A 12,857-nucleotide genomic window follows, 5' to 3' on the forward strand; every position below is an offset into this window, starting at 1 on the left:
AGTGTATCCCCAAAATGAGGCAGAGAGGAAGAAGGGTGTGGAGACAAGAGCTCAGAGTAAATGTTTGAATACACAAATTAATAGTATTATATACACTGTAAACAATTGCTGTTAATTTACAGCAGGATTTCAACAGTATTAACCTTTTATTGTTAAAAAAAAACAGTGCTTTACTGTTAATACAAAAGAAAGCCTGTTAAATTACGCTCCGTTTTTTAACTGAACTATAATGCATTCTTAAAAAACAGCACTTTACTGCTGATCAACTGTCTAAAGTATCATCAGTAACAGTTTCATGCAGTATTTTTTTTAATTCTGGGACCTGATCTGCACATGTGAGGCTTGTACATTGTACATGATTGTAAAATCAGTGAATTAGCTTTATTGTTCTTCACTCACATGTTGTTCTGGTTTGCATTCTGTGCTCAGCTATAGACAGACAATTTGGGAAAAGTGTCAACAAGTCTATTATAGCCTTTTTCCTAACAAGTGCCTTTAATTGTATTTAGTGTGACTATTCCTATTAGGTTGTATTCCTAAAAAAATACAACCTAAATAGTGCATTAAAACAAATCAGTCAGATAGTGTAAAAGAAAGGTGAAAAACAGCTATATAATGTATCTTTAAACAGTAAATTAACTGTAAAATACTGTGAAATTAATTAAAAAAAACAGTATTTTTCATTAACAGTACAAAGCTGTAAATTTCAGCGACAGTATAATAATGTTAATTTTACAGTAACATAAAGGCAACCCTGCTGCCAGCTCTTTACTGTTATTTTACTGGGAAATTCTTAACAGTGTAGATAGATAGTAACTGTATTGATCCCAAGGGAAATTCAAGTTTCCAGCATCACAGTTCCATGGTGCAAAACATGTTAGTAAAAAGGCAGTAAAAAAAAGTTAGTAGTACAAAGTACAAAAAAAAGGAGCTGAAGAAAACTGTTAAAGCTGAATATAGTGCAGAGTAACAGCTGTGATACAGGACTATTAAAAATGTGAATATAGTGCAGAAGAGACTGTTAAAAGTGGGTATAGTGCATTATCATCCGTCCTGCAGATAAGATATGTTTGAATACACAAATTAATAGTATTATATGCCACCATACAAACTCTGATCATGCAAATGGAGATAAACAGTAAATTAAATCCCTATAAAGTCATATTTCTGGTGACAAATGAGCAATATGGTTATATTTAAAACTCAGGTGTTGCTTGGTCAGCTGCGTTTTTCTTTTCCACCATGAAATCCAATCCAAATTTATTTATAAAGCACATTTAAAAACAACAAAAGTTGACCAAAGTGCTGTACAATTATACATAAAAACATAAAAAACAACACAATAAAACACTAAGACCAACTTAAAACCGACAGGACATTAAAATAATAAGAGCGTTAAGACCAATAGGAAAGGAAAAAAGGATTAAAATAGTTAACACTCATGCCGAGCCAAAAGCAAAGGAATAAAATATGATGAAAACGTTGTTAGCTGTGTGTGTGTGCTTGATGTGTGATAGTAGTAGGTGTGTATAGTGTGGATAACACTCCCATGTTGCAGAGATTCTCCTCCTGCCTCCACATGCCTCGTTATGACGCAGACATTCCTGCACAGAAACATACCTGGGGGCAAGACCACTAGAAACACACATTTGTGTTACATTTTTTGAAAGGTTTAGCTTTTATGTACAGAAAAAGTTAAATGCAAAATGCTTAAAATTAACCCTCAGTTTTAATCCACGTAGCCTAATTTCAATTTTCAATTTTCTCGTTTAATTCCCAATTTTAAATCAAATACAAATGAAGGAGTAAAAATGGTAAAATTTAAAATTAAAAAATATTTTAAAAAACAACTCACTTCTGTCGTTGTGAGGACACTTTGATCCCCCACCCCGCCAAAAAAACACACATCTTAACAGTCAAACACAAGTGATCTGACTGAGTTTATTCGTTGAACCAGTCTGACAGCATGCAGAGTGGGCGGTGGTGTGAATTTAACAAGAGGCCTCAGTGAAGAAGCAGCAGCTGTCTCACACACACTTCCCCTCCCATGTTACTGCAGGTCCACCGCAGCCAAACATGTGCTGTGGAGAGCTGCATGGCTAAAGTAACTTCGGGGGAGTTCATTGAGAGTTTGACAGAAAAGCAACATTAACTTATTTAAATTATAGGTTGTGTAATTTATCAAATTGTGTTATGAATACTTGTGTATTGTGTATTGACTGTGAAATGCTTTGTCGAAAGTATCCAAGTAAATTTGTTTTATTTTTGTCATCATGTTTGCCGTCTTCTTCCTGGTGTTCATCTCTTTTTTTCTCAATTATTCATAAAACAGAAATGGTAAGTAAAAGAATATGAGACATAAATAAGAGAAGGAACCCTGAAAAAAAATCATAGAGTCTTTAAAAACAAGAATAAAACCAAAATACAGACAGTTACAGTTAGTTCTGCTCAATTCTTGGCACAAAATACCAGCATCTGTTATTTGGGCCGGTCTGATTCTAGGTCAGGAGTTATAGCATGAAGGTGCCTGAACAGTCCACATGAGGGCAGTAACACAAGACATATGAGCAGCATCATGTCATAATGTATTTATGTTTTTATGACCAAGAGGTTTCAGGGCTCCTGTTCAATATTTCCTTCATGCACGGACAAGATCGTTGATTGCAGTAAAGTATACATTATTACATCAGCACCAGGCGTTGCCATGCAGGGTAGAGATCATTAGATCAGTAGATCTAGGAGACTCTTGGTTGAAAAAAAAGTAGGCGTGATTGTTTTCAGTGTTTTGTATGTTTATTTATTTAAATTAATTTAACAATAAAATGTGATTCAGGATCGTTTTTGAGGGCAGATATCTAATGATGCATTAATCATCTCACGACCTTGTGACCCTTTGGACCGACCCCGACCTCAACCCCTAGGTTGGAAACCACTGCACTAAACTACCTGTACTAAATTAATTAAAACAAGCGCCACCTCATCCAGCTACTGTAATAACTTAAAGGTCCCATATCATGCTCATTTTCAGGTTCATACTTGTATTTTGTGTTTCTACTAGAACATGTTTACATGCTGTAATGTTAAAAAAAAACTTTATTTTCCTCGTACTGTCTGCCTGAATATGCCTGTATTTACCCTCTGTCTTAAACGCTCCGTTTTAGCGCATTTCGATGGAATTGCGACGAAATTGACACAGAATTGCGTTGCTAGGCAAGTTTGGGTCCATGTTTACTTCCTGTCAGCTCATGACATTCACATACACTGCAACCAGGAATAAACTGGGACACATTTAGAATGTTTACGCTTAAATCTATGTAAAGGGTCTAAATATTGTATATTTGTGACATCACAAATGGACAGAAATCCTGACAGCTTGTTTCAAATGCAGAGTTTCTTAATACGGGCTGTGTGTATATCCCTGTGGATCGAGTGTTTCGATACTTTCACAGTATTTATATAGGACTTAAGCCTGCTTTATAATAAAAAAAACATGAAAATCTCACTTTTTTATGATATGGGACCTTTAACAGTACAGTAGTACTCTTTCTTTTGATACAGAAGTACATTTTGCTGAGAATATTTCTGTACTTTTACTTAAGTAAGCACGATTTTGAATGCAGGACTTGTTTGGTTTAAAGGATCTGCATATTTCTTCCCAGTGTTGGAAAGTTACTCTACATTTACTCAAGTACTGTACAATGTTGAAGTACTTTACCTGAGTATTCTCTATTTTCTGCTACTTTATACTTCTACTCCACGACCTTTCAGAGGGAAATATTTTACTTTTTACTCCAATACATTTATTTGATAACTTAAGCTACTAGTTACTGTGCAGCTTCAGATTAATAATACCAAATATTAGGTGTAATATGAGTTCTAACTTGTGTTAAAAGATACTAGTTGGCCTCGTCTGTTGCCGACCGCTCAGTCAGCCAGCCACCTCGGAGGAGTCAGAGGGTCTGAGGAGTCGTTGCCACCAAAGAGACTAAAAGCACCAAATGCAACACCCATGAACCCAGATGGCAGCTCCCCTTACAGCTGTCTGCCCCGCACATAAAATTAGACCCCCAGACAGTCGTACTGTACTGTAGGCTGCAGAGGAGGAGATGGACCCAAGTTATACTTCCAGTCTTTACTTTGGTAAGGAAGGAACACACTGAATATTTACCTTTCCAACATATATTCTTTAGTGGTCATCTATTCCAGCACTCTGTGGGTTAAGACAGATCATTATTCAGTATGTGTGTGAGTGTGTTGTCAGTCTGTACAGTATGTTTTCAGTCAATGAAGATCAGATTTCACAGTTCTTTACGTTTCTTCTGTGCTGTGTATTCAGGAAGCTGTACGAGCTGCAGTAAAGCAGTGTACGGTGAAGGGAGAGCCTGCCGGGCCATGGGACGTTTATACCACGACACCTGTTTCACCTGCAGCGTTTGCAGTGAGTCCTCTTGACGTGAGATGGGTGGATGTATTGGATCCAAAATATCTTAAAGGCCCTCAAAACCTGACTTAAAAACTTTGTGTATTTCTTTATAACATTAATTATTCACGACTAAAGCGACAATCAAAATTGAAAAAATGTTATCTTTGTGTAACTTTTATGGCTGAAATGACAATTTAAAGTTGAACTTTAAACATCATTATATTATCAAATGTCACGTTATGGAAAATATTCACCTCCCTCCTTGTCCTTTGTTTCAATGTTTAGGTGAAAAGCTCAGCGGGAAGCCGTTTTATACAATGTCAGAAAGAATCTACTGTGAGGATGATTTTTTGGTGAGTATATACCATTTCAGCGTGGCGGCATACCAATTTAAATATTACACAAACATATGATTTGTATCCAGTTTGACATTCAAAAAACAAAATACAGCAATTAACCAGACATTTAATGAGTGAACTGATTTGTTGTTTAATGTAGTACTCAGGAGCTCATCCATCCGCAGAAGTGTGTAACAGCTGTGGATATTTAATCATGGACATGGTGAGTATGTATTCATTTACTGTGTGTGCATATGTGATGCATGCTCTCACCGGTGGTGGAAGAAGTATTCATCTTTTACTTGAATAAAAATATCAATACCACAGTTTATAAAATACTCCTAAAAGTCTTACTTAAAGGGACTGTTTGTAAGAATCAGAATTGCTTGTTAACAGCGAAACCTGTGGCCGTTAAGTCAACGAAAGTCAGCGTCGAGCTCGCGCTTGCTCGCTCTAAATAGACATGAACGAGCATTGCTCAAAACAGTGAGGCGACACACGTCAGCTAAAACCACAATATCACTCTATATTTCACCTGCTTGGCAGTAATGTTAGCTGACCAGACGAAGGTCTCTCCATGAATCACTGCTGATCCTAGTGTTGGCTTTTCCTGCTTCAGCCTCCCGACCGCGGTCGGAGGGAACAGGGGAGACACTGGAGTTTTGGTCGGAGACGATAACGTTTCTCGCTGCGGAGCCCCGTCACTTCACAAGACACGGGAAACCTCTGTTGGTCTGGAGGAGCTGCAGCATTTATTTCTGCGCAAACGTTCACTGTACATTCACTAGATATTCTCAGAGCTACTAACTCTCCTGCAGTGTGTAGTGTGCGCGCATTCACGTAAGAGTGGAGTAATTTACTTGAGTAAATTTACTTAGTTACTTTCCACCATTGACTCTCACATTGTCGTCAGGTTTTGCAGGCCCGTGGGAAGACCTACCACCCGTCCTGCTTCCGCTGTGTGGTGTGCAGACGGAGCCTGGAGGGTCAGCCCTTCACTGTAGGAGCAGATAGCAGGGTCTACTGTGTCAGCGACTACCACAAGTGAGTTTCTCATGCAAGTACCTTTACAAGTAGGCTACAACAACAACAATGGGTCAAGCCCTTTAATCCACACTCCACATCTGAGTTTCTGTGACCTTTTGCTGCTTCATGGTTTCAGGGTCCAGGCTCCTCTGTGTGCTGCATGCAGAGTGCCGATACTGCCGACCGAGGTGAGCTGAATTGGTCGTTTAATTAATGGCAAATAAATAGCAGTAATAGATACTTCAGTTTATTATAAATTATTGTAACAATTTCCCTCCTTTTGTTGAATGTTTCAGGGGTCTACAGAGTCTATTCGAGTGGTGTCATTTGATAGAAATTACCACGTAGAGTGCTACAGTGGTGAGGTTAACCTCATTTGAAGAGCAGGTTGGCATCTGCCTGTGTTTTTTTTCTGATGGTCTTCAATAAATGTATGACGTTAAAAACAAGATAAATATGTTTAAGTTGATGAATCTGTAGCATTTTGAACAATTTCCCGTCTGCAATAAAGTCACTCCAAGTCTTGAGTATTGTTTTGTGCTCTCTGTTTCTTATTAGTTTTGTGGTCTGTATGAAAGGAAGTGGAATAGTTTACATGGCCAGCAAAATAATTAGGAGGAAACCCCAGAGGACTCTTTATGAAGCCGTGAGCATCCTGACAAACAATTCTCATCCTTTATTCTCTCAGTTTGAGACTCTGAACTCTGGGAAGTCCTGTAGGGTGCGTTTGGTCTTTAATTCCAAGTGCAATCAGAATTTTAAATAAAAGATCTGAGCCACAAATCTTTCTCCACAGTAGCTCAATCCATAGGGGACTTGGCTTGGGAACCGGAGGGTTGCAGGTTCAAATCCCCACACGGTCCAATACGGACTGCAAAATGGTAACTGGAGAGGTGCCAGTTCTCTGCCTGGGTGCCCTTGAGCAAGGCACCAGACCCCCAAACTGCTCCCCGGGTGCAGAGCTGCCCACTGCTCTATATACTAGGATGGGTTAAAATGCAGAGAGTAAATTTCACTATGTGCTGCGCTGTGTGTACAATGTACCAATTGTGAAAATAAAATTACAGGTACATTAATACTTTGTTTTAAGTATTTTATTTGTATTTCTACTATGCGTTTTTTTTGCAGACTTTTTTTTGGGACATTTTTCAGACTTTTTTTTTTTTTACCTTTTTCAGACATTGTTTAGATTTTATTTTCCAACATTTTCAAACTTTTTTTTAGACATTTTTTTCAGACATTTTACAGACATTTTTTTTACGGACATTTTTTCAGACTTTTTTTCCCCAACATTTTTCAAACTTTATTTTTCAGTCTTTTTTTCCAGCATTTTTCAAACTTTTTTTTCAGACATTTTTTCAAGACTGCAGTGTTGTTTTGTTGCCATATTTGTTCTATATGTAGCATTTTGTTTTTCTTTTTTAAACAGAGTTTATTTCTGAATTTTGTTAATACAATTCTGACAATCCACTGCACAAACATGATTGGACTGATAGATATCCCAACCACCAACCAGCCATGACAATACCCAGAGGGCACTCAAAAATACAAAAATAAGTAAATAAATACACACAAATATACAAATAAAATAAAATAGTCATAGTAAAAAATAAATAAAAATAATAATATAATAATAATAATAATAAACATAAATAAATAATAATAAATTGTTAGAGGTCTAGGAAAGGTCGCATATTCTTCTGTTGTTTTTATGTTTTTGTGAAATACAATATTCCTCTCTGGTGGAAAATGTAGTTGTAGGCTATATATTGAAACCTATTCAATTCTCTATGATCAAATATCAATATGCATCAACACGTTGCCCTGACTTGTAGTGGATGATATCCCCCTGAGAAGACAGCACATAAACCTACAGTATGCATGTCTCTCTTACTGGTCCAGCAGCGACACCGTGTGTCAATAATTCGGTATTACAAAAAAAAAGAAAAGGAAACTCCCGGAAGAAACTCTAGTTGGTAAATGAACATAAACTCTGATTGAAATGGCGTCAGTCACAGTCCGAGGCTGGGCTCTCTGCACCGTGTCTCTTCTCAACTGGGCCTTTGTTTTCATATCTGGTGCAGACTTTATTCGCTTTATATCATTTAGAGCCATTTACCACAACCTCACCGGAGAGACGACACTATGTCAAGGTAAGTTTGACTAACTGTGTTAAGACTACTGCTGCTGCTGCAGGCGACCAGGCAACTTTAGTGCAGGAGTTATTAGTTAGTAAAGATAACACGTGTTAAGCTGTAATAGCTGCATAACAGATGTGTTCTATGACATGCTTGAAATTATGGTTTATGGTGGATCATAAATCTCCATTTTGCCTAGGTAAGGTAGTTCCTGTACTGTAACACAACCCTGAATATACATATATCACTGATAGTAAGACACAAATTGAAATTACACGTTTGTACCACAAGGGGTCAGTGCCCGGCTAGCTCAGTCGGTAGAGCATGAGACTCTTAATCTCAGGGTCGTGGGTTCGAGCCCCACGTTGGGCGAACATCCTTTTTTTTTTTTGACCGGATTTGATCTTTCTAGCCTGTGAGGTCTGTTGTTTTTAATTATTTGATTTTATTAGACATTGTCGACGTCAATGCCGGTTGTATAATTAAAAATAATGAATAATCAATAATCAATAATAATTATCAAAGTCTGTTGTAAACTGTTCAGCGACGCTTCTTTTATTGTTTTTTTGGCCTGTACGAACATGTCGATTTTACTGCTGTGATGTGGCACCCTTTTCGTTAGTCAGCTCGAGCCCCACTTAACTGGAAACACAAATATTTACTAGATACCAGAAAAAGATTAATTTTAGTTTTACTTCCTTAATTCAACACAGTGAGAGTGAAAAGGAGAACCACACACTTTGCTTGTATTACAGTAAAATAGGTCCATGGTGCAATGGTGCATGGGTTTTGTATACTGTATTGCTGTGGCATGTTTAACGCTTGAGTGCTTGCAAACAAAACTTGTGTGTTTTCAATGCCTTCGTGGATAACATTGTGTAATTAGATCATGACTGGTTAGATACAGACACAAAAAGACTGCACACTGAAATAAACTTCAGTCAAACCAATTAAAACCAGCAGTAGTTTGTTTATTCTGTTAATATAGTGTATTAATACTGGGTAACTGTATGTACTGTATGCGTATATGTAATGCGATTATATTTATATTTGTTTATTTACGCAAATAACTAACTTTTAATTATTGTCTGGACTGTACAGCTTGTTCATTCTAATTTTTGGTAGTCTGAATAAGCTACAGCTTTATTTGAATTTAAAGGTCCCATATCGTGCTCATTTTCAGGTTCATACTTGTATTTTGTGTTTCTACTAGAACATGTTTACATGCTGTAATGTTCAAAAAACACATTATTTTCCTCATACTGTCTGTCTCAATATACCTGTAATCATGCTCTGTCTGAAACGCTCCGTTTTAGTGCATTTCAATGGAATTGCAATGGAATTGCGTTGCTAGGCAACAGTTTGGATGCATGTTTGCTTCCTGTCAGCTGATGTTATTTACATACACTGCAACAGGAAATAAACTGGGACACATTTAGAATGTTTACGTTTAAAACCGTGTAATGGTCTAAATATTGTATATTTGTGACATCACAAGTGGACAGAAATCCTAACGGCTTGTTTCAAACGCACAATTTCTGAATACGGGCTGTGTGTATTTCTCCGTATATTGAGGGTTTTGAAAGTTTAACAGTATTTATAAAGCACTTAAACCTGCTTTATAATATAAAAGATATGGAAATCTCCCTTTTTACAATATGGGACCTTTAAAGACATGAATAAATAATAACACTCAATCAATGGTAGCTGCTTTTTAAGGTTGTACACTATATTTATGTGTAATATGACTATATTTTAATGCTCAATGCAAACTCCAAATGTAACTGGTTATCAGAATTTAAAGTGACCTTTCTCTTCACATCATTTGCCCTCACTTTAGACTCCATACCGTGGTCGGTGGCCCTGCGGGACAGCTCTGTCCTCGGGTCTCTTGTTGTGGATCTGGGGCTGCTGGCTCTCTTCATCACCCAGCACAGTCTGCTCGCCTGGTCGCCTGTCAAACAGGCCCTCCAATCAGTGCTGGGGCCCCTGAACAGGACGGCGTACTGCTTCACCACCGCACTGGCACTACAGGTACTGCAACACAGACCGAGTTAAAGTTAGAACATGTTTTTGTTGTGTCCCTACACCACTCATCATCCTCTTTCCTCCTGTGTTAGATCATGATGCGTTACTGGCAGCCGGTGACTGACGCCCCCTGTCTGTGGTCAGTGCGTCACACACCCTGGAGTATCTGGTTCCCTCTGCTCTGCTTCAGTCTGCACTTCCTCTGCTGGGCAATCATCTGCAGCATCCTCATGATCTTTGATTACCCTGAACTGTTGGGCATCAAGCAGGTAACTTATCAGTATTTAATTTTAATAAATATTTTCGGTGGTATATCTGCCTTTATATGACCTGTAGGCCACCAGATGCCCCCGTTACTTTAAGTATTAAACAACGACATTTTGCAGAACAAACATTCAATAGTTTCACCTTTTATTCTTTTCTTAATTACTTCAAAGACTCAAGTTGATCGGCAGTACAATCAGCAGCTCTTTTGTCCCCTAAATCCACATTTGTGATACACGGGAGCATAAAATATGGGTGAAAATTGATCAGAAAATGAGATTATTCGGGTGAAAATTAACAGCAAGGAGCCGGAGTTATACTTTGTTAAACATCCTTTGGACAGTGGTGTGATGACACATTACAAACTCAGGTTAAATGTACTTTCATCATCGTGGCTGTATTATTATGTATGATTCATTTAATTTACATACAGTTCTACAGTTTACAGATTGATTTGCCATAACAGATGTGCATATAGTATGTATCACAAAAGTTGAGGAAGATGTGCCCTCACATGTAATTCTTAAATTTACATAATGCTGCACCCGATCCGACTGTTAATCAGCCCATTAAATAGGCCTCATCGATTGATATAAGCATCATAGATGTGGGTCAATAGGGGCCTACTACGTTGTAAAACTTAAAACCAAAACATTGTAAAACAGAATGAAACGTTTATAACACAAACAAAACAGCTACTTTCGGTTTTTGGCAAAAAAAACTACAACTTCTTTAGGTTTAGAGAACAAAACCTCTTGGTTAAGTTATGGTGTTGTAAGGCCCTACTGACCCGCATCTATGGTGCTTATAGTGACCGATAACGCCTATTTAATGGCCTGATAACAGTCTAATCGGCTGGAAATGTACGATGTGAAATTAATCAAAATAAATTTTCTTAAATTATGATTAAACCTTCATTACTACCCGTCCGTGTTTACAGGAACAAGCTGTCAGAATTGAACTTCTAACCCAGAATATATATATTTTTTTATATCAGACGAACCTCATCAGGCTCAGATGAAAACATCAAGAGGATCAACATTTCAGTTAATTCAACATCTAACATCCACATCTTCATGCAGGATTAAAATCCTCATTTTGATTTGATGCCAAAACAGCAACATGATATTCAAAAAGATCAAACTGAGTGTAGCAGGGAGGAGTAATCTGTGATAGTGATTATGAAAACCTCTCAAATGTTGCTTAAATAGATAGACTTGTTTTTGCTGCTGCTGCTGCTGCTGCTTGACCTAATTCATCTCTCTCATCCTCCCCCTATGGTTTCTCAGGTGTATTACGACTGTCTCGGTTTAGGGGACCCCCTGTCTCACAAGTCACCTCGCGCCCAACGCCTTCTGTCTCACCTCCGCCACCCGGTGTGCCTGGAGCTGGGCGTCGTGCTGTGGCTCCTGCCGGCCTTGTCCCTGGACAGGCTCCTGCTGGCGGGGACTCTGTCAACCTACCTGGCCCTGGCACACTCTCTGGACAAACAGGATTTATCCTACCTCTGCGGCCAGCTTAACAGCAAGCTGCAGCTCTTAGCTGACACCAGCGACCACAAGGAGAAGTGAAACGAACGTCCTGCTGTGATGTGAAGCCGACTGCTGTCTTAATACTAACCAGAAATGTTGTTCTGAAACTGAGTCTGGGTATCTGCTGCGCTGAATGCCAATAGCAAATGCCCACACTCAAGTTGACACTGTAGTTTTTAAAGTTTTCTTTTCACTGTATATGTGGTTTCAGAAAGGAGGAGTTTTATTACAAAGGAGATTTTATTCCACTATTTGAAAGCACAATTATTTTTTTGGAGGATATCTCTATATTCTGATTAAATTTAGGAAGAAAAAATCTTAAATATATTCAGAATATAGAGGGTTTTATTGCTAAATTTCGTAATGAAACGGTTACTACACTGAATTTATTTTGTTTATCATATAGTATATTTTTTATAGGCTGTTACATTCCATGTGCCTACTGCAGGTACGCTGTATTTCTACGCACACTAACTAACTACAAGTTGAATTGTCCTTGAAAATGAATGTCACACTGAGATTTCACACTGTCAAATGTAGCTTTGTTTTTCACCATTTGCAGCTATAATGAAAAACAACGGCGTTTCTGAGATTATGAATGTATTTGTTCAGTTGCTTCATGCTGTGTCAACAGTAACGTCATGAACAAAGTGAATAAAGTTGGTATTTCATGCCCTTTCTAAATATTACAGTATGTCATTAATTCTCAAACTTCAAAATACTGTAATCTTTGTTTTAACATGCATTGGATGCTAGTGTTAGTTGTCTGCATTGTGGCCTCACTGTAATGACAATAATAATAACTTTCAGTATTTTCATGTTTATTAAATGTAATAAGCTGTACTGTAGGTGTGTGACATGTTTATTTCTTATATCTATTTCTGCCTTCTCATTACGTGTGTTGTTTATTTTTAAGAGCCAAAGCAACAGTTTGAGAAATTACTTTTGGTTTATATGTACTCTTTTACTTTAACTATATATATAAGTTACTGGCAATTTTAGTATATATATATGTATATATATTAATTTTTTTTTCAAGGTTGTTTTCATATATGCAATTTACAGTTCGTTATTTACAATAGTTTATACAATTTTTTAAGTAGTTGAG

The 12,857-nt window shown here is 37.5% G+C and overlaps 2 protein-coding genes and 1 non-coding gene across 3 annotated transcripts; all 3 read left to right on the forward strand.

The window, feature by feature from the left end:
* The first annotated feature begins 4,341 nt into the window (after positions 1-4,341).
* Positions 4,342-6,308, forward strand: limd1b (LIM domains containing 1b). Its single transcript, XM_074614594.1, has 6 exons — positions 4,342-4,438; positions 4,709-4,776; positions 4,922-4,984; positions 5,675-5,805; positions 5,924-5,975; positions 6,084-6,308. The coding sequence occupies exons 1-6, from the start codon at positions 4,393-4,395 to the stop codon at positions 6,165-6,167; spliced, it is 444 nt and encodes a 147-aa protein (XP_074470695.1). The 5' UTR covers positions 4,342-4,392; the 3' UTR covers positions 6,168-6,308.
* Positions 6,309-7,744: 1,436 nt separating this feature from the next.
* nrm (nurim) lies at positions 7,745-12,603 on the forward strand. The gene is made up of 4 exons (XM_074613849.1): positions 7,745-7,940; positions 9,766-9,959; positions 10,046-10,222; positions 11,507-12,603. The coding sequence occupies exons 1-4, from the start codon at positions 7,790-7,792 to the stop codon at positions 11,786-11,788; spliced, it is 804 nt and encodes a 267-aa protein (XP_074469950.1). The 5' UTR covers positions 7,745-7,789; the 3' UTR covers positions 11,789-12,603.
* trnak-cuu (transfer RNA lysine (anticodon CUU)) lies at positions 8,225-8,297 on the forward strand. The gene has a single exon. It is a non-coding gene; the product is annotated as a tRNA-Lys (tRNA).
* Positions 12,604-12,857: the final 254 nt, after the last annotated feature.

Source organism: Sebastes fasciatus, chromosome 17 (genome assembly GCF_043250625.1).
Source record: "Sebastes fasciatus isolate fSebFas1 chromosome 17, fSebFas1.pri, whole genome shotgun sequence".
Classification (NCBI taxonomy): domain Eukaryota; kingdom Metazoa; phylum Chordata; class Actinopteri; order Perciformes; family Sebastidae; genus Sebastes; species Sebastes fasciatus.

Coding starts and splice junctions, on each gene's coding strand:
- limd1b (XM_074614594.1), top strand. CDS start 4,393: ATGGGACGTTTATACCACGACACCTGTTTCACCTGCAGCGTTTGCA. Junction 4,777..4,921: donor ACTGTGAGGATGATTTTTTG/GTGAGTATATAC, acceptor TGTTTAATGTAG/TACTCAGGAGCTCATCCATC. Junction 4,985..5,674: donor GATATTTAATCATGGACATG/GTGAGTATGTAT, acceptor CATTGTCGTCAG/GTTTTGCAGGCCCGTGGGAA.
- nrm (XM_074613849.1), top strand. CDS start 7,790: ATGGCGTCAGTCACAGTCCGAGGCTGGGCTCTCTGCACCGTGTCTCTT. Junction 7,941..9,765: donor AGAGACGACACTATGTCAAG/GTAAGTTTGACT, acceptor CCCTCACTTTAG/ACTCCATACCGTGGTCGGTG. Junction 9,960..10,045: donor CCACCGCACTGGCACTACAG/GTACTGCAACAC, acceptor CTCCTGTGTTAG/ATCATGATGCGTTACTGGCA.